The sequence below is a fragment of the Plectrocnemia conspersa genome, unplaced genomic scaffold (genome assembly GCF_051122295.1).
Source record: "Plectrocnemia conspersa isolate PC_06_02 unplaced genomic scaffold, ASM5112229v1 ptg000011l, whole genome shotgun sequence".
NCBI lineage: Eukaryota > Metazoa > Arthropoda > Insecta > Trichoptera > Polycentropodidae > Plectrocnemia > Plectrocnemia conspersa.
The window spans coordinates 6,266,826-6,291,016 of record NW_028277175.1 but is presented as its reverse complement, the minus strand read 5'-3'; the positions used below and the strand labels follow the sequence as shown (position 1 = coordinate 6,291,016).

General features: G+C 27.9%; 1 protein-coding gene across 2 annotated transcripts in view; it reads left to right on the top strand.

Annotated features, from left to right (window-relative positions):
* The window catches only part of bowl (brother of odd with entrails limited), a 61,122-nt gene extending 42,067 nt beyond the window's left edge, over nucleotides 1-19,055 (top strand). For both annotated transcript variants that reach the window (XM_088196477.1, XM_088196478.1), the window contains exon 3: nucleotides 17,036-19,055. In XM_088196477.1, the coding sequence (XP_088052603.1) occupies nucleotides 17,036-18,314 (1,279 nt within the window). In that variant the 3' untranslated portion in view covers nucleotides 18,315-19,055. The remainder of the gene's footprint in view (nucleotides 1-17,035) is intronic.
* The last annotated feature ends 5,136 nt before the right edge of the window (nucleotides 19,056-24,191 follow it).

The following is a 24,191-nucleotide window of genomic DNA, read 5'->3' as shown; positions in this document are numbered from 1 at the left end:
TAGAAATATATTTGCTTCTTAGAAATATTTTTATATAAACTTTTTAATAATTCTAAAAACTTATGATATTATGTATTAGTTTTCTTCAAAATAAAAAATAAAACAGGAGCCATTATTATAGAAGCAGACAGTTATTATTACCTCAATCATAAAACAGTCACAAGTAGCACAAGAGGCAACCCCAAAAAGCCGACCGCAGGTGGAGATGTTTTACAATTAGCTATAAAAAATGGTTAGTTCTCACACATGCACCTATGAAATCCATCTTGTATATATTGACCCTTTAGAAGCATTTTTTATTCTATTCAATTATAGTACACATGTGAAATTTCATATATGTTTATTGTATGCGTTGTATATATAGCGTGTTATAAAATGTATATGGTGGTATTTTTAAATTAAATTATAAATATTATTCAATACATATATTAGTAAAATAACTTAAAAAGCAAACTCTTATATCTATTAAAATCTTTAGTTAATTTAAGATAAATTTTAATTATTTAGTATTTAAAAATAAATTTACTTGACTACAATAGAAAAGTTTAATAAGTTATGTTTTTTTAAATATTATTATTTCATAAATTTACGATTTAGAAACACTTTAGATAAAACAAATCTTGAATAATATGCGAAAAAATTAAACATATGTTGAACATTAGAGAGCAGATGCTTTGCAAGTCATTATGTTGTTTTGAACATACTTTTCGATGAACACAATAATTTATATTATACGATAAATTTTATTTCATGCTGAGATATCGGTAAATTATTATGTATGTTATATAATATTATACTATGCATCTTAAAATAATTGATAACTACACATTCCTCAGAGCACACATGCTAATTAATAATATATAACGTATGTTTGGGTACTATGACTTTTTTTGGATTTTTCGCCGATGTAGGTGTGCCTGTAATGTTCATTATACACACATCCGCACGTGTGAACGTGTAAAAACATCATTGTGTGTGCTATGATTTATCATTAAATATAGATAGGCATGTTCGCTTCAGAAACTGGCAAAAGTACTCGTTAAAAAAAAGCACATCAATCTTTCGCGAACAAAAATACATTCCCGGAGCCGGTCGTGCATAATGGATTTTATGAGTTTAGTAATTAACTAATATTTAGTATTCATAAATATTATTCACGAACGTGTTGCTTTGTGAAATTCTGTTAATATATATGCTTAGTTTAACGTATAATGCGTTGAAACAAATAATGTTAAATGAAGATATTCAAGTGAACGAAATTCTGTCTCGGGTTCGTCGCTTAACCGAGCGTTGAAATCTAATACTTGAACGGTTTGAAATATGACCGATCGTTGAAGTCTAATGATCAAAAAGTTCAAGCAAATATTTATTTTATTACATAAATAGATATAATATAGAACCACTCTCATTTAGAATAAATAATTGTATAAAAAATATCGACTAAATACCATTATTAATGCTCTTCTTTTTTACGTTCATTTTAAATGCATCTCACGTCTCAGAATTCGATCGTACGCTATTTGCTCATCAGCGAGCTTTTCGTCATACTTCCATGCCAAACACACATACCTCTATGTATGTATAATAATTGACGATTCGTCTTGGTTTTTGCCGACGCGTCGTATAAAATATCATTATGAATTTTGCATTAAGCCAGACCGACCGGCAAAAAGTCGGACGCCAAAATACTTTTTGATCGTCGTGCCCGTAATTAAGGCCCAAGCGTATTAACTCGGAGATAGAGAATAAAAAATCATAATAACATTCTCACAGTTCCTGCGTGTATCTCGAACATGGGAATATCCTGAAGAAGGTCACTCAGTTCTATTTTTCATTTTTCTCTTCGGAAAAAGTCGCCTTTCCGGCAGCTTTCGTGGTTCCTTCGCTCGCGTCGGAGCGAGCCGTTTAATCGAATTCCATCGTCTTCCAATTTATTTACAACTAACTACAACAGGTTTTTATAATTATCGAAATTCGTTGCGATTACAATCGCCCCAGCTGACCCTTACGAACTTTTCGTGGAGTCTTTGGAATTCATGCGGTTATGCGGAGAAAAAAATCGTCGAAGCATATTTTGAATGCATACAATTTTATGACATTCTATAAGCAGCGTTATCTTTAATTTATAATATGCAAAAAATACAAATTCGCTTTAACCGCTTTAATCCCGACTAATAGTCTTTAATAGCGTCTCAAATTACACGATGAAAAGTCTTCGATGTTAATTTATTTTTTCGAACAACCATAAAATTTGCACAAATTGCATTTTGTATTAAATTGTGAATGCAATTTTTATTTACAAGTTTTGTGGTTATACGCAGAGATTGGACAAATTTGTATTTTTTAAGATTTTTTAACAAAAAAGTAATATATTATATTTTTTTATTTAAGCTACTTTTAAATGAATTTTTTTTAATATATATTTGTATTTAATGATTTTAATTACAGTTTTATTCCATATAATTTTATATATATATAGTTTATATTCAATGCTTAAGTTTGTGACTTGTTTGTCTATCTCTAGTTGTTGATTGTATAACTATACTTAAGAGATGTGCTTATAAATAAATCTGATGAATCAAATATTAAATAGAATATCTAAAAATTATAGATTTAGTTTAAATTTCATACGAAAGCTCTTATTATTAATCTTATTGTTATTAATTATAAGGCTTGTTTTTTCAAAATGCTTTTAAATATATTCTTATTAATATTAATAAAAAAATATTACAATAAATAAGTAATATTTGTGTTTTAAGATTTTAATATATTTTAATATTTATTTAATTTCCATTTCGTTCTAAACCTTTTATATACTTATAATTTTATCCAAAACATAATTTTGTGGCTTGATTATTTATCTTAAATTCCAGTTGCTTTATAACTATAATTATCATTACAATGATAAAAAGTGTTTATAACTAAATCTGATGATTCAAATATCAATTGGAATATCATAAAATCATAAATTTTGCTCAAATTTCATACGAAAGCCCTTATCTTATTGTTATTTACGTGCATTATATAAATTAAAAAGCTACTTAAAGGTAAAACACCATAAAATATTTATTTTAAAACATAAAATTATTTAAAAATTGGTCATATATGTATTTAAAGACTTGCATTACAGTTTCATTATAGATTATTTTATACATCCAAAATTTTTATCCAAATTTGTATTTATTAACTTATTGATTAATAGCATGACAATTACTAAAAATATTTGTAACTAAATCTGGTAAAACAACTGCCTAATAGAATACCTCAAAAATTAAGATTTTGTTCAAATTTCATACGAAAGCTCTTGTTGAATCTTCTCGTATTTTCGTATTTTTTTAATATTTAAGCTTTGCCCATAAACTAAATTCTATAACTTTAATGTTTACTTTTAGTTGCTGGTTATAGAACTATATCTAATTAGGATCATAGTAAATAGAACTTTATAAAACAAATTTGTTAAATTAAATACCAAATGGAATATTTCGAAATTATTTTGCGGAATTTACATAAAAATATTTATTGCATGTTTTGCCACTGGTTAATGTTTTTAATATTTAAATATGAATGTTCGTATGAGATTTTTAATAAACAAAAAATCACTAATTTCGCCGAACGTTGTACTCTGCCACGTAGTACCCAAATGCATTTTAGCGTTGAGTCGTTAAACTTTTTCATCAGACCGCACTTTACACGCCGTTGCATAATGCTCATGTTTTGATTAAAACTTTTTTCTCCTTCGTCTCCATCTTCTCTCTTGCATTTTTATGAACCAATCGCGTCGCGGTAATTCCGCACGCCGATTACCGTCTTTTGCCGGCTGTTGTACTGTAAGTTGTACGTACACTTTCAGTAATTACTATGCAGATGTCGGCGGCCAAAGTACGTACATAGGTAGTAGTATGCTTACGCCCGTTTTCCCGCAGCGCCGAAATTCGCGTCCATCGATGTCACTAGCGTTTAAATTTACATTATTTTTTACGTCACTTTTTTTCGCCGCCGCCACAGCCTCTTGTCTCCCCACCTGCACAGGTAGAACGTTGAGCGTAAGATAACCAGAGACGTAGAGTGGTGGGGAAAAACTATTTATATTTTTTAATTTAAATTTTACCATTATTTTATAAATGGGCATCAACAGAATTTTTTAAGGATATTTATTTATTTTCTTAAATAATATTTTGCAGTACTTTCTATTAAATTTTTATTAGTAAGGCTTGCATTTTTTTACAATTTAACTATATAATTTAAATTTATGGATATTTATGGATAGAAGAACATAGAACTGGATGATTGTTGAAAAGAACAAATTTCAATAACATGATGATTTGTCATAATGAACACGAATAATCGATCTACTTCAATAGAGCTTATTACAAACATTGTTTGTACCCGAATCGTAGGAAAAATTTTAATATCAGTTTTTGCTTCTTTACATTTTTCATATTTCGCACAAGATGAAAATAAAAAAAAACATATTTTAATTATTCAAAAAACGGGATTCACCGACAGGCATATTTTATCGATATTTCTGTGAAAAGCCCCTACATATTTTTCAATCTGCCGATTCCCATCTGGAAAGCTTTCTTCTTATCTGATTAATATTAAGATTAGTAAAGCAAAGATAAGGCCGATTCAATTAGTTGAGCAAATTTTAAACAAATTTTTGCCATACAAATTTTTCCGACCTCTACTAAAAGCTTCCAAGAATACATGCATATATTCAAACATCTGGAACGGACTCGACTCTTTATGCAACGGTATAAAAAAAATGCAGTATTTTTAAAAAAAATTTAAATATTCGAATAAATTTAATTCTTATTAAAAAATAAATTTTATGAAAATTGTCGAGAAATCAGAAAATTTTTTGAGAAATAAGAATTCTCGATTTGGTACTTTTTTCGAAAAAATCTAGAGTACAAACACGTCGTGCATAGTGACATTATTACTTTTAAGCTGTAATAATAATTTAAAATCAATAGAATATGTCACTTATTTAGTGGCTGATTTCAGTCTGATATCTCACTACCCAATAATTATGTTAGCCCCATTGTAATGCATTAGGCTAACGCCTGCCATAATGGTACGAGATGTTTATAATATTAAAAATCTAATCTCAACTTATGATTTAAAGATGACATATGAGGTTATTGAAAATCTTTTTAATGACCCAAAAAATAATTGTTTTGCAAGAAACGAATATGTAAAAAATCTGCTTTGAGTCACTAATTTTGGGCGTACATCAGCATGTTGAAATTATGTTGACAACATTTTTTCTTCTCTCGTTTTAATTAATCTCTTGCCTCGTTCTACATGCATATTCATCTTCTCTAGCGTGTGTCATGTGCATTAAACCGTTCTGATCGACCGCCACTGAATATCGGTTCGAGCCGCTGGAGAGGCACACACACGCTCCGAGTGAGTTTCTTTGAACCGGTCAAACCACTTAGCCGCAGACCGACAAGCGAGCCGCGGTACTTTGGCTATTAAAAAAATACCTACGTGAGCGAGTGGAGAGTAAGGCCGAGAGCGAGGGGCCCCCTACTTACACCACACCCTGTATAAACATAAGAATAAGAATTTATAACGATATTATATTCGTATAAATGGTGTTGGATATGTATGTACCTAAAAAAAATGATTTTAAATCCAAAACTCGCTAAAAATAAAAATAAAAGGGGGTAAGAATAAATTTAAAATATTATTGCTACAATATAATCTAAATTTATATTAAAAAATATTAGGTTTAAAATTATAAATACTTAAAGATAAAAAAAAAATATTAATTATAATTTAGTAGTATGTAGGGCTTGAATTAAAGAATATAATAGATACTAATATTATAAAAAAAGTAATATTTCTGTAGATTTTCTAATCAAAAAATACACAATATACCTTTTATAAGGGCAATAAAAGGTATAGTGATATATTTTACCTGATCTTAATTTTTTAGTAGTAGGTATTCTTTAATAAAACACATATAGGTTTGGGCTAAATATGTTATAAATAACACCTATATGGTATGCCAAAAAATAATTTTGTGAATTATTTTTTTTAACTTATTGTAATAAATTATAAAAAAATATTGTAATCAAATACATATAAAAGCAATAATTTAAAAAAAAAATAAGGAAAACTGTATATTTTGATTTAAAAAAAAATTAAAGCTTTTTTGTTGTAAGAAAAAATAAATATTTTTTTAAAGAACGTATTTTCTTCTTAAGTACATCGATGGCTTAAATTGTGAATTGGCTCACTCAACTTTTTGGTTAGGAATGTTTTATAATGTCAATACTCTCTGAGCATACTATTGAATTTTCTTTCTAGATTTCTACTGAAAAAAACATTGCACTACTAAAAATAAATCAACCGTTTTGTTTGCGGACCTTTTCAAAAATTGTACATATATTGACTAATGGAAATAATGGAAAAGCACCAAAAAGATGTAGAGCTCTTATTTTTACTCAATTTTAATAAATAAAAGAAAACCGCACAGTTCGTCGTACTTTCTAAATAGCTTACAATTAATTAAGTATATTAAGGCAATTTACAATTAAAGCCCTCTACTTAATATATTTAGCAAATAAATAGAAATACGACTTTAATATATTATTACAGTTATATATATTTAATATTTATTTTCATTTAACTTGACCTAATACATATTAGAGAAAACCTAGCAATAGTTATCTTGAACAAAAGTTCAGATTTTTCAGTGAGATTATTATTATTTATCAAAATATGTTCTATTTAAAGAAATAATATGTTGTCAACGATGTACCGATTAATGAATCACATATTCATAAAAATCTATAAATTTTATATTACTACACAAAATGTTTAAAAATAAAATTAGCTGTCAAAAAAAATCAAATATACAAAAGTTTTAATCCTAATTTGTTTTTTGTTACAACAGTACCTAGTGAATTATAAGGGTCTTAAATTATCATGAAGCAACAAATTTGTTTACAAACATAAGATGTATTCTTTAATAGTCACAATTTAACATATTTAGCACTTGCTCATTGAAGGTTTGCTGTATTTTATGTTCTAATCAGTAAACTATTTAGAAAGCATGCAAAATTAGTAGACAATGTAGAATCGTTTAATAGTCGTTTTAAGTGTTCATGTAAAATACCATTTCTATAAATAGCGACATAAAATGATCGTTTATCTTTTTTATATTAATTGGGAGCATTTAAAATGTCAAAGTAAACTATAGTTAATTTTAAAATATATTTTTGTATATAATACTATAAGGTTATTTATATATTTCCGATGTAGCTCATTAAACATTTCTTTTTATTTATTTAATTTTATTTGTGAGTACATTTTTATATCTATAGCACCTCAGTGATGTTATTTATGATTTATTTCTTTTAAAAAAAATACTGCAGCATAAATCTATATACCTACTGCTTTTCGCGCTTTTTCAATTCGCAGAAAAGTCTCAATGCGGCACTAACGTTTAATTTACGACATTTTAACACCGCCATAAAGTGTTGGTTTTGATTTCGCCGACTGCTTCAAAAACGCCTCTTCGCACATCTTCGCCTCAATGGTAGTATCTCTCTTTATTTTACGAGTGCTCTTTCGCTTCCGCGTGTAGGTGTCCGTCGACATTTACCATACCTACCGTTTATGATAAATACCACTACTACCAATTTGTACCTTGGATTGCCGTTTGATTGCCGCAAAACACGCTACTGTCTACCACTACCTACTGACCAATTGAAAAAAAATGTCAAAAAATTACGAAAAAAAATGTTTCATAAAACAAACTTATCTCGAACGGCATTTGCATAATTTTGTCAAATACACTCAACGTCGTTTATTTACATTATCTGAATTTGCATATTCGATGTGTATGTATGTATGTATGTTTTTTTTATATTTCACTTATCTTTATTTATAACGTTATGGTCGTACTAAAAATGAATATGATTTAAATTAAATTATCGCGAGATAGCAGTCGAGACGCCTTTTTGGAATTTATTTCAACGTTACTTTTTACGATCCATATACAATATTTTTAGTCGTTAAAATAATAAATTAATAACAGAAATGGTGGCATTTTCTCTCTTATGTTTTTATAAGAGCTTCTTGTAGAAGCTCCAAATATATTAACAGCAAATAATAATATAAATTTAAATTCTAGCTACTTTTTAATAAAAAAACAATACACATATGTGTTATAGAATGTAACATGACTTAAAAATTAATTCTAATTAAATTACATACATATATTATATTATATAAAAAACACAATATTTTGCATATATACAAAGTATTAAAATTATATTCTTTTTTTTTTATAAAATTATAATATAGTTGTATTTCAATATTTTAATAAAATACAGATCGCAATAAAATTTATAAAAATAGCCTCATGTCAGTTAACAGACAAATTAATTATCAAATCGATTATGTATTTATTGTAAATCTTTAATAGCATTATGTGATCCGTTAGCTCAACGCCTTACAACCAAGTAAACACAACCAATAACTTATTATTACAACTTACAAGCAATAAATGTAAAATAAATTATATTTAAAATATTAATCACTACTTTAGAAAAACTTAATCTATTATAATCGAACAGAATTATAAATATATAATTGAATAACACTAAAATCCATAAGTTTTTGAACCAAAGATTACATATAATTAGTTTTCATTGCAAATTTTAGTTGATTTATTTTTTATCCTATTTATATTAAAAAATATATTTTAAATAACTTTTTTAATTTTTTTAATGACACATATGTTTTAAATGTGAACAATATATTACTTTAATATTTTGGAATAATTCTATTTGAAGCAGTCGAGACTAATAATGCTTCATAAAATATTTGTCTTATTTCTAACGTTTTTCATTATGAAAAATATTTTATGTTAATATACGTAATTTTCCATAGCGTTTCTACATTTTTTTTACTTTTTCCCACTCGGATAAATACATTCATATTTATTCACTTTTTTCGTTTAAAATGACTTTTTAATTATTTAACAAAATTATATCATGTAATAAATAATATGTGCCACACAGCCCATATCAGTGAAGTTAGTAATGCGCGAGGCGCTTTTTATATTAGCAGCATTGACTCGAATTTCGAGGTAAACCTTCGCCCTAATGTCGGATTTATGCATCATTACAACAAGCATATCTGTCAAATAAACTTCAAGGTAGTCTTCTTAAACAATTTGCGGTTGAGTAAAGAATGATTTTCTCAATCTTTGCATTATTTATTTAAAATTTAATAAAACTATGATAAACACGACAGGAAGAAAGAGTTGTTTTTGATCAGATTCCGTACTAGATTATTATATATAATAATTATAATTCCGCTCGATCATCATAGATTAGGTTTTTCTAGATTATTTTCATCTCACGGAATATTATCATATTAATATTTGTAATCAAATTAGATATAAAAAAATAGTAATAATGAGTTACCTCAATGTAAGAATATTAAGATCGGCCGAAACCGAACATATCCCAAAACTTATTTTCTAGATCATAACTGGCCGAAACTTAAACCAGTATTTGGTCAATTGTATTTCTGTTGATAGGTATTCATGAAACTTTTATGATAGAAATATTTCAATGATTCTAATATGGCATCAACATAATATTTGTATGTTTAAATTATATAAGTTATATTACACACATTGAATTAAAATGATTGTTTAATCATGATGAAACTGCTCTTTTAATCCTGAAAACTGAACACAAAATATTCATAAAAGCAGAATATAAAATTAAAATAACTCCAATGTAAAAAATATGTACGTACAAGTGTGTGTAAGTTAGCAGACATAAAATTATGGAAATTCAAATTAAACGAGCCGATTTTATAACCGCGCTCGTGTGGGAAGGTGTTAGGATGTTACATTGGGCAGTTAACACATTTTATTATTTTTTCCAACTATAAATTCACATAATAGTCGCTAATGAAGTCGTATTGTCAAAATAATCGATAACGTTTTCTCGCCGATACTTTTCGCCTGAAAATAAAATAACTCACATACATACCATTACACATACGCGCGTACACATGTTATCATTATGTATTCGTCTTGCTTGAACGCAGTATCTTGTCCAGATTTGATATGCGAGTCGGGATCCCGTTTTGGACTAATTTCTGACCCGTCCGGTCAGACCCCCGAGACATGATTTATTACGGACCTCTGAGTCACCCACACGCTTGTTGTTTTTATTTTACATAAAATAATTTCACATCTCGCTATAAGAACTAAGCTCGTATAAAGAGTTTTACTAATCATAAAACATTCTCAATCTTTTTCAATACAATTTGATATTTATACGGTGAAAACATATTTTTTATTCAAGGTGGTTAAGATATTTAAGATAATGAAAGTCAGTTCTGGCTGCGCTTCAGGATCCAGTTCCATATTTGTTCGGCAAACAACGGTATGTTTGCGCAAGAACCATTTCGTTGGTCAATTTCGTCTCTGAGAAAACTCTAGGCTCTCGTACAAATACCAAGAAACACAAACTTGTCTGTTTGATTATGACCGCTCCGACACGGTTGTGCGATTGCCGTCATTTGTGACTTGAACGTTTCTATCCATCCGTCTGTCTATCTAGCCGTAATATCGTACGTGTATATATTGTAAAGCTGAAGCTGTGAAGGTGGACGATAAGATCGGTTTTGATTGATCTAAATTTAAACGCTTAGTGATGGAACAAAATCGCCTTTTTATGTTATAATAATAAAGTAGTACAATCACACGATATAAAACAATATTTTTGGTACAAAGATAATAAATTATATTAGGTTATACTCATTTAATGCGAAATTTATAAAATAGCAAATAATTTTTAATTACAATTAAACTGTAAATATTTAATTAATAATTAGTTAAATGTTTTACTTATGGCTAGACATATATAATAAAATATACTTAATATAAATTTGTTATTTTAGTTTTGGCCAAAAATTTTTAAAATTCAGCAGAATTGTTACACGAGTGTTACTGTAAGCATTGATTTTCATTGATCATTAAAAAATGTTTAGCTTAAGATTTATAAAAAATATGGTTTGATTTCAATAAACTAACTTAAATGAGCATATTTGCACTATCTTAACTAAATCATATTTGTAAAAATAAAAATTCAGCAACCCACACATATCACCAAAAATACTAATTCCACAAAAAACAATCTTTACCCTTTGAGTAGTAAGTTAATTATTTATTTAATATTATTTCATATTGAATTATAGAAAAAAATATCACTGTTTTTCTACTTTTTTTATAAGTATGTTTTAATAATTTATTTTAACTCTTTACTAATATTAAATTTCGTTAATTTATTTTACATATTTAATATATATTATTCGGCTTTTGTGGAAAAAAATATCAATACAGAGGCTTCCAATATTTTTTTTTAAAATGAATATAAAATATTTTTTGTTATGTTAATTAATTTCGTACTATTGGTATTATTTTCTATATAAATCATTTACACTAAATCAAGTTCAAAAATTTCCCCTGTAAATATTATGATTTTATTTATTATTTTTACAGTTATATTTGTAAATATATAACTATCTGGGGGTCGATAACCGTACATGTACGGCGATACTCCTCAAAGGGTTAATATATCTTCTGCTGCTTTATATTAATAGCTTAAAAAAATGTTATGTCCCAAAACGTCGCACTCATTATATATATTTTTAATAATATTTTTTCCTGATATAGTAAAATTATCAACTAGCTTAAAATGTGTTGTTATAATCATCTTTATATTAGTGTTTGGTACTATATTATATATTTAATTTATAAGTTTTATTTATTTATTAACGAATTAGTTTATATTATCATTATGAACCTCGTGAACTTATCGTAAAAAATGGCTCAACTGAAGAAACATTTTCGAAAATGAACTTCACTGATGAATTGCTAGCAAACATAATATATCTTATAGTCTCTTAGAATATATTTTTGATGATGATTGTTTAATTGAAAAAAATATTAAAAAATACTATCCTATCACAAATTATTAATTATGGATATTTAAAATAATAAAATTTGATTGATACAATGCTATCGTATAAAACTGATATTTTATATTTTGATACATATTTATAAAATAAGGCATGATTGCTGTGCTAGTGTTAATATATGCATTAATTTTGATTGATCACTATAAAATAATGTACTTTAAATTAATTAAAAATATGATCTTGTCTCGGTAAAAAAAACTTAAAGAGCTTATTTGCTATAACCTCATATTTGTGAGGATAAAAGTTCACCAGCACATATCACAAAAAAACACACAAATAACAAACCTTAAAATTGATAACTTTGTCATTGTATAGCTTGAAAAAATGTTTCAAAACGTCAAAAATCAATATTTATTCCTGATAAAATAAATTTATCAACTGCTTTTTAATATTTTGTTGTAGTAGTTCATGTATAGTCATTTTCATATAAAGGTTTGATACTATATTATATTTATTTTTAATTTAGCGTATTTTTGTATATTAATAAAGAACCATTATGTTATATTACTAAATAATTTATATAATTATCATACACTTAATCAACTTAAATTTATAAGAAAAAGGTATAGCTAGAAAAACTTTTTCGATATTGCATTCACTAATGAGTTTCATCTTCTGAGATCACCAAAAACTAAAACTGACTAAAATAGCAATTTTAATTCATCTTTTAGCATTTTAGATTATATTTTTGATCAATTCATAATTTAAAATGTATCACAAACCATATATAATTTTTTCAATCCAAGCCATATAAGTTTGGATCTCTAAAGAATTCAATCATTTATTTTAGAATCGCTTTATGGTTATTTAAAAAAAAATATATATATTTTCAATTCAAATTCAAATTATTGTATTCTAAATATTTTAACCAAAATCTTAAAAAAATTATTTACTGTACGACTTATGTCACTCAATACATATTTAGTAATTAGGGTTTTGAGTGACATAAGTCGTTAGTAAATGGTATTATATTAATTGAATAAAATACACATAACTAGTTTATTTAATTATGCATAAATTATAAAATTTTATTAACATTAATAAATTAATTTAGCTCATACATAATTTATTGCCAATAGATATATTTTGCTATTCTAAGCAATCGTGTCTACAGACACGCAGACATTTCGAAATTTACGTTCAATGCACCGCGTCTATTTATTTTTTTAAACCATTAAAGCTGTTTAGAATGCAAACCATAGATCGATATCTCGAATTAGAATTGTCGCTCACAACATATAAATATTTATATTTAATGGATGCATATAGCCAATAATGAAGTAGCTTCGGTTCTAGGCGTTTAACCAAACTGGTTGGCCGCATCGAGTGTCTCTGGTAATTAATGTAATCCGATTGTTATCGATGTGTCTCATTGGACAGAGACGAATTAACGTATCCAAAGTCGTAAATCTCGGATGGAAGCCGCTGGCACATCCTGGCCGGACTGGTTTCCTAAGGACTTATCGTGGACCGACATCGAAATACGCGCGTATGCGTGTACTCGTAAATGTGTGTATTTGGAGCCGACAAAAAGTCGTTGTCCCACACTCTCGGATGGACCGGGGGACAAGAGATGAATCCTAATGTATATATATATTTAATATATGTAATATAATGTGTGTATACTAACGAGGAACTCGTTTTTACGGATCGACGAGCTGGTACGACTACCAAGTACTATATCATCTTGCTTCCAATATTCACAATGTATAGCACAAAATCTGACAGAACAGCTGACTAATATTTATTTAATCACTATTAAGAATTACATATTTTATAAAGTCTGAAATTATACTTATATTATTTATATATTACCTTAAATTAAGAAATTAAATATGTCCTTAATTCCTTTTATGTCATAAGATTTTTAATTAAAAATAAACGATGCATAGTAATATCGTAAGAAAGATAAACATTTACTTAGTTACTTCTAGATTTATCTCATATTCTTTTACAAGATTTTTTGTCAGTTTATTTATGTACATTTTTTTGATAGGTCTATGAAAAAATGTGTGTTTCTTTCAGTGACAACAAATTGTTTTGAGGTGTGAGATCTTCTGTATCAAAATGATCGAAACAAACTGCAATTATTCAATCATGTTCCTCTATATATAGATTTAATTAATTTACATTTAAAGCCATTAATAGTATGCAACATATTATATTAAAGTAAATAATGCTCTAAAACATTTCTTAAAAAAATAAGACTTGTTGTTGACACTGTCAACAACGAGCCTGCTACAACATGTTTATTTGTAGGTTTCTTTTAATTCATTAAATTAAATTTGTATTTCTTTATAATTATTAAAAGCAAATTTTTATCTATATAGTAAAATTAAATTTGATTTTAGTTAAATATTTATTTTTCACTAGTCTTTGGTTTTTTGGCAACTTGGTGAGTTCGTGTCTTGAGTACGAGAGTGTGTCAAGACTTTTATAGAATAAACTGATCCTTCGATTATTCTTAGATGAATAAGAAAGAAGACTAATTTATAAGTAATAGCATTATTGTTTAGCCCTATCTTTGATAAATCTCTTATTGAAAACGTATTTTTCAATATAGCCATTTTTGTGGATCATACAATACTTATTGAAAATAAATACAACAATAAAACATATTGTTTCTAGGCTTATAAAAATGGTTTAAAGAGTTTTTATGTTGCGTTAATTAATGATAATTATTATTTTTTATGCCAAATTTTTCGTTGCTCTGAAATTCCGATTTCACTCTTTTTGTTTAGGCAAACCTTTGTTGCTTTCTAGAAGACTATTATTAAAGCTTCATTAGATTTAACATTCAATTAATAACCACTAAGTAAGAGTTGAAACACCAGACTGAAATCAAAGTTTGTAAATCAGTCTTCTTTTTTATCAATTATAAGCTTTTATTACAGTTTACAAGCTAAATATATAACTATGCACTACCTAGCTAAATATTATTTTCATTAAGGACGGAATAGCGTAGTCCGTAACGTCTCAGACTAGTAACTCTGAGGTTACGGGTTCGAGCCCCAGCAGCGGTTCTCGAATTTTTTTATTATAAATTATATAGCACATAATAATTTATTATTATTAAAATGGATGTCACCGATTCTCAAACTTTCGGTCTAGTGGTTAATACTATCTTTTAGGTATTCATTATGTCTGATTGACTTAATCAGTTGGTACAGATTTGTCCGTTGTAACGCATTGGGCTCACGCCTGTCAGGTTACAACGGAATATTTATTAATAAAAAAATATATTTATCCGTAAAAATCTAAGAAAACCTAAAAACGAAGAATGAGAATAATTTTTTAATTGTTTTTGTTTTATTAGATTTTTGTAATAATCTGATACTGTTTATTTAAATTAAAAGTTCAGATTTTACTTAATATATATTGTAAATCTATCATTATTAACATGATAGACGTTAGCCAAGTGTGTTACAATGGGGTTAACACAATCAACAGCTACTAAGTAAGTGGTGTAACACCAAACTGATATCAAAGTCTGTAAATCAGTGACATATATTTAATTAATTATTAACTACACTTATTGTATACAATCAATATATACAACTAAATTTATTTTGTTTTAATTATTTACCACGATATTCATTCGTGAGATTAGTCTGTGTCAATCTAACGTAATAAAATTTTATAATAATCATTAATTTTAATCTCTTAAACAAGATTAAATTGAAAAACACTATAGTCAAAATAGGATTTGAACCCAGGTCTTATATGTTTTAGTCATCTACTAAGAATACTGGTTTTGAAATACTGATTTGTGGAACACATATTATTTACTACAGTGTTATATAGCTATTATTTTTTTTATAATTATTGGCTCATTAATGTTTTAACTATATATTTTTAACAAAACTATTTCATTAGTATTTTTTTTAATTGCGTGAATAACAATATTTTGCCTTATATGTTGAATCACATGTAGAAATCTCTTTTTTTTGCCAAATTCGTCGTTGTTCAATTCTTTTACTTTGGCAAAATATTATTTTTAATATTTTTTTTATGTAAGTATAATAGACTAAGCTATACAGTATATTAATTATTTATCTTAAGCTTAAAGTTTGGCTTTAGATGTACATTTTTTTATCACAGATATTTATTGATTTTTAACGATTATAATAAATAACACAAATTATAATTAGGCACACTAGTTGTATATATAATATAATACAATTAATCAACTGTGTATTAAAATACAGCTCCATGTTGTTAATATTTAATAATAATGACTCAAAGTATTATATTATATATTCACTATAAAAAAATATAAACTTAATCTTAATCAAATATAAAAAAAAATATCAGAAATGAAACTGCTTTAATCCGAAAATGGCTCACGTCAGTGACGAGGCGATCTTGTGAATAATCTCAGACGGATTTGGCACACGCGATGTTCCAAAAAGAGTGACCCAAACTTTTTTTTCCATCACCCTAAATATCACTCGATCGGTCCGAAGAATCGCACGCGATTTTTCGTCATGCAAACGAGATTCAATCTCCACTTGAGATCTACGCATACGCCGACAAATAAAAAAATTGTCGTTGCAAAAGAGATTTCAATAGCTTTTATGTTCTTAAAAGTTCGTTTCGCTCGAACTTTTTTAATGTATCAATAAAATGTCTCTAAGAAGAAATCTGATGCGTTTCGCCTCGGTGCATTGCAGCGCGATTCATTGTGAGTTTTACGGTGGAAACAATAATGCGAACACAAAAAGGCGGTGTTGCAACATATCATTTTTCATAGTCTCGCGGCTTAATGATTGAAAAAATATAAAAAAGCCCGCATCGAATTTCCTTGAGGTCTCTTTCGGCCTCTAATGATCGCGTGACGTGATGTACTGGTCCGCCATAATTATACAAAACTTGCGCTGCCGGCTAAAAAAATAAAATATTATCTATATGTATTGTGTATTGGTTTTCTAAACGAGCGTCTCTTATATGTAAATGTATGTATGTATGTATTTTTGTTGTAAATATTAATTTTTTAATATTGTTACAGATACATCCACTCAAAGGAGAAGCCTTTCAAATGCACGGAATGCGGCAAAGGATTCTGTCAGTCGAGGACCTTGGCCGTCCACAAAATCCTTCATATGGAAGAATCGCCTCACAAGTGTCCAGTGTGCAGCCGCAGCTTCAATCAGCGCTCAAACTTGAAAACACACCTTCTGACACACACCGATCACAAACCGTACGAGTGCAACTCATGCGGAAAAGTTTTCAGAAGGAACTGCGATTTAAGAAGACACGCATTAACCCACGCCGTTGGAGACGTACCTCCTGAAGTTTTGGACGTTGGAGAAGAAGACAGACCCATATCGCCGTCAAATGACGCAATGTTAGACGACGATGCAGATGAATTAACATCTCCAGATCATTCACCGGTGAGACGACCAAGATCGCCTTCTAATGAGAGCATCGGAAGAAGACAAGAAGAATATGTTCCACAACAGCCGCCACCACCACCACCACCGCCACTTAGAAGATCGTCGCCAACTCCAGAAAGAACGGAATGCCATCATAACGAACCTAGATCAACGTCTAGTCCTTACACAATGCGTCCCCATTATGAAATGGATAAACCTAGAAGCTATATGATAGATAAGAATAGATTCATAAATCAAGATCAACCAATCAGACATCCTCAATTGCAGATTCGCCGAGATTTACATCATATACCGCCGGATCATCCCAACAAGAGTGTTCCTATGATCCAACCAAGTCACGGGATGTATCTGAATTCGTTCAGAAAGCGCCCATTGCCTCCTGATATATCGGATTTGAGTCGCCCGTCTACTTCCGGCGAATATAATAGAGGTCGTCCTCCTTCTCCGGGACCAACGAACCTCACTTTGCCGCGCAGCAACATCCACATGTCTCAGAACATGCCGTCGGCGCTCCACATGCACAATCCCCACAAACTGGTTCCTATGCCTCCTCCACCTCAGGGTCTGATGAAGCCGCCCGATACCCACATGCATTTGGCGAATCCTTCGTCCCGCCTCCAGACTAACCTGAACCACCCCCCGATGGTCGCCCAAGACTTGATAATTAAGCACATGCATCAAAAAGATATGCATCCAGGTCCTTCCACGAGTAAACCTCCGTCAAAACCGGATCTTCCAAAAGAAGGACCTTCGACTAGCGGAAGCATCTCTCCGTCAATAAGTCTAGGCATTCAAAACATGGTGGGTATTCAACCACCGCTCGTCAAGCAAAACGGTTCAAACCAACCGACCAAGAAAGGCTTCAGCATAGAAGACATAATGCGAAGATAAAACGACTGCTCAAAAGGCTGATTTTATAATAAATATAAATGACCACCGTTGTATGTTAAAAACAATCTCATTGTTGTGCTTAAAAACTATTGCAAAGATCTCAGTGTTATTAATCAAGTTAGTGAAGTTAATTCCCTTATTGTTTCTTTTTCGTGTACATGTGTATAATCTCTAAGTTGGATCAATAGTGTTGTTTGCGTTTAAAAAAGCACTCACATCAATTAAGGTCGGTTTTTTACTTTTACAAATGGCTTGCAGGGTCATTTAATTTAGTGTTCCTTTTTTATTTTGTGTAGATACTTATTTGTTATTGCTCATCTCAGATAATCTCATAAATTAAGAATACTTTGTTTAATTATTATATTTTTATACTTATGAATGTACATATATTATTGTATTAATTTTAATTCGATTTTAAATGGAAATAAATGTACAATGTTCAATTTTATATTGAAAGTGAATAAAAAAAACATTGTTACTTAAAAAATATAATTTTAAATACTTAAAAATGTTATTTACAAGCGACGTTGATTTAGTAATTTAAGCGGAACGATATGCAATATTTATTGAATGTAATGCGTTTTATTTTCGTACGTTTTGTATAGTGATTTTTTGTACGTGTAAAATAAATTAAGATGCAGCATTTTTTGTAATGAAATTTGTAACTAAATTAAACTATGACGGAATATGTAATTTGAACGTTTATGAAATAAAATCGTACAATTTTACTTTTTATAAAAATATTTTTTATTTATAAAAAATAAGTAAATTAGACCTTTTAATATATATTAATATATTAATCAACAATATATTAAATTCAATAAGATAACATACCCTGATCTAATTATTGATGCATAAGTTTTGACGTGTCTTTAAGACGCTAAACTATTTCTCTCTTTAAATCAAAACATTTAGACTATGAATATTCATAAAACTTATATTTTACTACTTATTAGATTTTGTCTTAGTCAGTAAAGTCTTGAAAAAAAATTATTTTGATATATTCGTTTTTCATTTAACGTTATTATATCAACTGTATCACATTGTAATTAATTTAATGTACAATGTTTAATTTTTTAGCTGCAGTAAGAAAAATACTATTCACTACAAAAGAAAGAGAGATTAAAAAAATCCAATGAAAATAAAATCAGATTACTAAAAAAATTAAAACAATCGATTGAACGTCATCACGCTTGCACCACTTCGCGTTTCAAAACAGAATATATACAAAAACATTTGTCATAAACCACACAAAAAATTTAAATTATCATGATTTAAATGTTTATTATTTAAAAATGCTCTTTAACAAATACTTAAAGATAAAATTTAGGTATAAGTGGTGTGTTTTATTCTCAACGTTCGTAACATTTTACGAAGAATAAAACGGCGTTCCTGAGACATACTTTTACTCCTGCGTGTATAATAATATATAATAGAATAAAAAATTATTTGTGAAAAATTTTTTTTTATTAGAACAACAACATACCTTCACCATTATCTTAATGTAATTGATGATCCATAGTATTGTTCGAATCAGACTTCAACAAAAAATTTAAAAAAAAAATATATTAAACTAATCATTATATTTTTACACGTGATAGTTATATAAGTCGATACTCAGGGCTTTTTTTTAAAAAAAGAATGCTAGAACTCACTTTTTTTTTAAACTTTTCACTAAAGGAAAATATCATTTAAATGCAATTTAAAGCAGATTTTTTACCATGAAGTGCATAAAAAAATTACTTTAGACATGCCGAATAAATACAAATATTTAACTGACAAATCGTCACGATTTATTTTTTTAGTGTTGGTGTCTATAGCCGAATGAAATCTGAAAAACCACAGATCAACGTATTTTGAAGGATCGTAAAATGGCAAAGGTGGTCCGATGAGTTTGATGAACTAAAGTGACGGAACTGTAGTAGTCTTCAAAGATGCTCTTATTAAGATAATCATTAGATTTATTTGCGAAAACCATCGTTCACATCCACTTGAAGAAATGGAAATAGAGTTAATAGCATATATATATCAAACGTTTTATTTTTGAGACTATGTTCGCAAATTTCACGAATATTTTTTCTTTCGTTTAGTGGTAGTCTGATTGACACGTTTCTAATTTCTATCTCTCCAAATGTCAACTGAACATCAATATCTTCAGGTCAATATTTATAATATGCGAGCCAATAGTTCAACCTCAACTCTAGCATTATTTTTTTAATTGACTCTTACAAGGTGGAATAAAGTGTTTTTGAGTCAATAAGATGATATATTTTTAGGAAAATTTTATTAATGTGAAACGTACAGCAGTTACAGAAAAATTATAAAATTGCATAAAAGCTGATTTAAAAGTTTATAACTAATAAAATTCGAAAAACGTCTGTAATGTGGCAATGTAAGACTTACAATAAATAAATAAAATTGAAAGCAAAAAATTATTTTTCCCTCTTTGCATCTAAGCTAAACTTAATTAATGATTTTGAATACTGTTTCTGGTCAAAAACAAATGTAATTTAATTTTACTATCAATGACATGGATTTTATTACTACTTATTGAATTGGTTCTGTTTTAATTAAAAAATATATCATTTCTAAAAAAAATATATGTCAAAAGCTTACGTTAGGTATATTTAATATTTTAATAAACCAGATTATTCTGAAATCATCTCAAATGTTTTAAAAATATTTGATAAAAAAATTAGTACGGTATCAAATGTTTTTTCCAAGTTTATTCAATTAAAAAAAATAAGTTTCATAATCCTTTCATTTTTTTTAGAATATTACATCATACAATATATTCAATATATCTCACTACTTAAAAGCTCATTATTTTTATATGAACAAGATATTCACTAAAATAACGGTAAAATTATTTGTAAGCTTCTTATAAAAATAAAATATAACTAAAATTAACTAAGCATTTGCGGTAACTTGACACCGTTCGCCCAGGGTTAAGTTTTCGGGGTCAAAATTTGGCAAGCGCTGCTTGCCGCGGCCTGCGGTTTTGCTTTCGACAAAACAATTCGCGGTAAAATTTTGCAAACGTACGTGACCTGAGAGACAATGATGGCCGCAAGGCGCTCTTCGTGTGTAATAAGAACACTCGATGAATTGAAATGTGAAGAACAACTGTAAGAAGAAACCGCGATATGACTAATTTACGATTATTGGTGATTATTATTAGCAAAGGTTTTTCCATTTGCTTGATTTCGGTGAAAAATAATTACCTGCGCCTTTTCCTTGAAATACGCCATAAATCAACAGTGTGTAATTAAAAAGTAATTTAAAAGATATTTTAGAATATTTAAATCACGATTTCACTATAAAAGTATTCGATGAAGGTTTGATTTAACATAAAGTAATTAATTAAAATATACATAAAAAATATATTATTTATTGAAAAAAATATTATTTTTCATTACTTCATGTAAAAATAATATTTCTTTATTACAACGTTTTACAAACAATGTAATAAACCGATGTTTAGGCAGTGTTTTCAAATCAGGTTCTACGTAAAACATATTATACATTCTCATCCCTTTGGTTGCTACGAAGTTTAGTACAATCTAAATAAAAAAGTTTATCCTGCACATCAAAATGTGATATTCTTCAGCATTATTTATGAACTTAAAAATATAATTTCTCATTGTTAATTACACCATAATAATAAAAATAGAAAACCAGCGCTATATTTACTGAAAATCTATTTAAATAATATACAATATGTAGTTGAGATAAATGGAGCAAAAAGCGAATTTTAAGAAGTAAAATGTGTAAACTCACAGGGATCTATTTTATAACTATTGTTATTCAATTTTTATATAATTGTTTACTTACGGATGATACATTGTTTTAAAACGTATGAAAACTTATAAATAAACATACAGAACGACTTGTTCTATATTACTAAATAGATGAAGTTAAATAAATTATCAATTAATGGAAAAAAAACTAATTATATTATATTTAATGATAATTTTAATATAACAATCATTGCAAATGATTCTCTATTATAAATAAGTTAAAATTAAAAATACTTTAGGCCACCCTAAGAATATAATTTTAATTTCTATAAACAAATTAATTATTCAATATTTAAAAAAATCCTAAGGTCAAAAATAATTATATAATATATTATCGTATAAGACTAGGTTAATGGTTTTTAATGCACATATTCATAGTCATCAAAAATATTTGTGCATGGCTTATGTTTGGTTATTTACCACCAAATTAAAATTAAAACAACTTAAGATTGTTAAAAATAGTGAGAAGAAACACACTAATGACAAAATTTTGCCTACTACTATTCTACCAAAATATGAATTATTTACGGTAACCAGGAAAATTCTAGAGAAAAAATCGATTGAGGATACTACTAAGAATGGGTTACCAGCAAAGATAGACGATGATTTTCTGGCTGCAGAAATGGTTGCAAATCCTACAAAAACTATCTATTAACTGGCTGAGAAATTAAGCCAAACTGATTCAATAGTGCATAGATTGGGAAGGCTTGGATATAAGATGTATGGATTCAAAACGAATTGGGCAAATAAAACAAGAGCTTCTATTATATAAAATATTTTGCAATAAAGTATCCGAGATTTTATGCCAAAGGAATTAAAAAAATTGCATTGTATTTTTAATCATTAAAATAAAAATGAACAGTTAGAATAGATTTTTTTGATTCATTAAAAAAATGACATATATTTTGAGATAGCCTAATATAATTTTTGATATTATATTTCAAAATTAAATACATAAAAAAAATATTTAAAGCAACTATCCAAATTATTAAATAATGCTAAAAAATAATCTTTCTATCCTCCCACAAAACTAAATCAAATTTGTGATTTTTTTTATCTAACAGTTAAAATCTAGGAAGGAACCTCCGTTTCTCCTTTGATGATACACCGAAATGAATTTAACATTCTAGGAATAGGACATAGTTGCTACAGTTGAATACTAATTCATGTGTAGCAAGTCGTGAGAAAGAATTCTAAAAAAATATACCTACATAATATTTAAATGACGTCATATTAAATTATTAAAATATGTTTTAAGAGCCATTCTAATAAATTTATTTTAATAAATCATATATTTAATAAAAATCAATCTTAATAGCGTCATTTGCGGTTCAAATTAAAATTTAATTCACATTAAAAAAATATATTAGATGTTTTACATTATAATGATGTCGTAAATAAAATCCGTAAAAAATAATCCTAGACGCTATTCTTATCTGGACTCTTCATCACGTTTAGAGTTTCATTCCTGAACGTACTCTTACCGCAGCATCCACGTGATCCGAGACACATTTTTTATGGTAAAATCTTAACACTTATGTACATACTAACACATACAAATATATTGTAGTGAATTTGTATATACATAATGTTGGCAGATTCCGATCTCGAGCATCAGTCAAACCGAGTCAGTTTATCATCATTAGAAATCAATCTGTTACACATATCTTTGGGTACATCTGTAGATGCTGTCGTTTCCGTATCGGACCACATCTACCAGACGCCTCTAATAAATGAGATGAGCCTCAATAATAATAATAATAAACTACGGGGTAATTAACCGGTGCGCTGCAAGGAGACCCGTGACTAACGCCGCACGGAAAATTGTTTCGTTAGAGCGATGACTATAGACATTCCATTGTATTTGTGTTTATATTTGTAATTAATATTTCTTGAGCAATGTAGAGTATTTTTTATTTATTTTAATATTTTAAATATATTTATTTTATTTAAAATCAAATATGACCTGCAAGTATATTTTTCATTTGAAGTATTTTATTAAAGATTAATTTTTAAATTTCAAATATTAAAATAATTTTAAATATTTTATTATTAATTAAACTTTATTATGGATTAA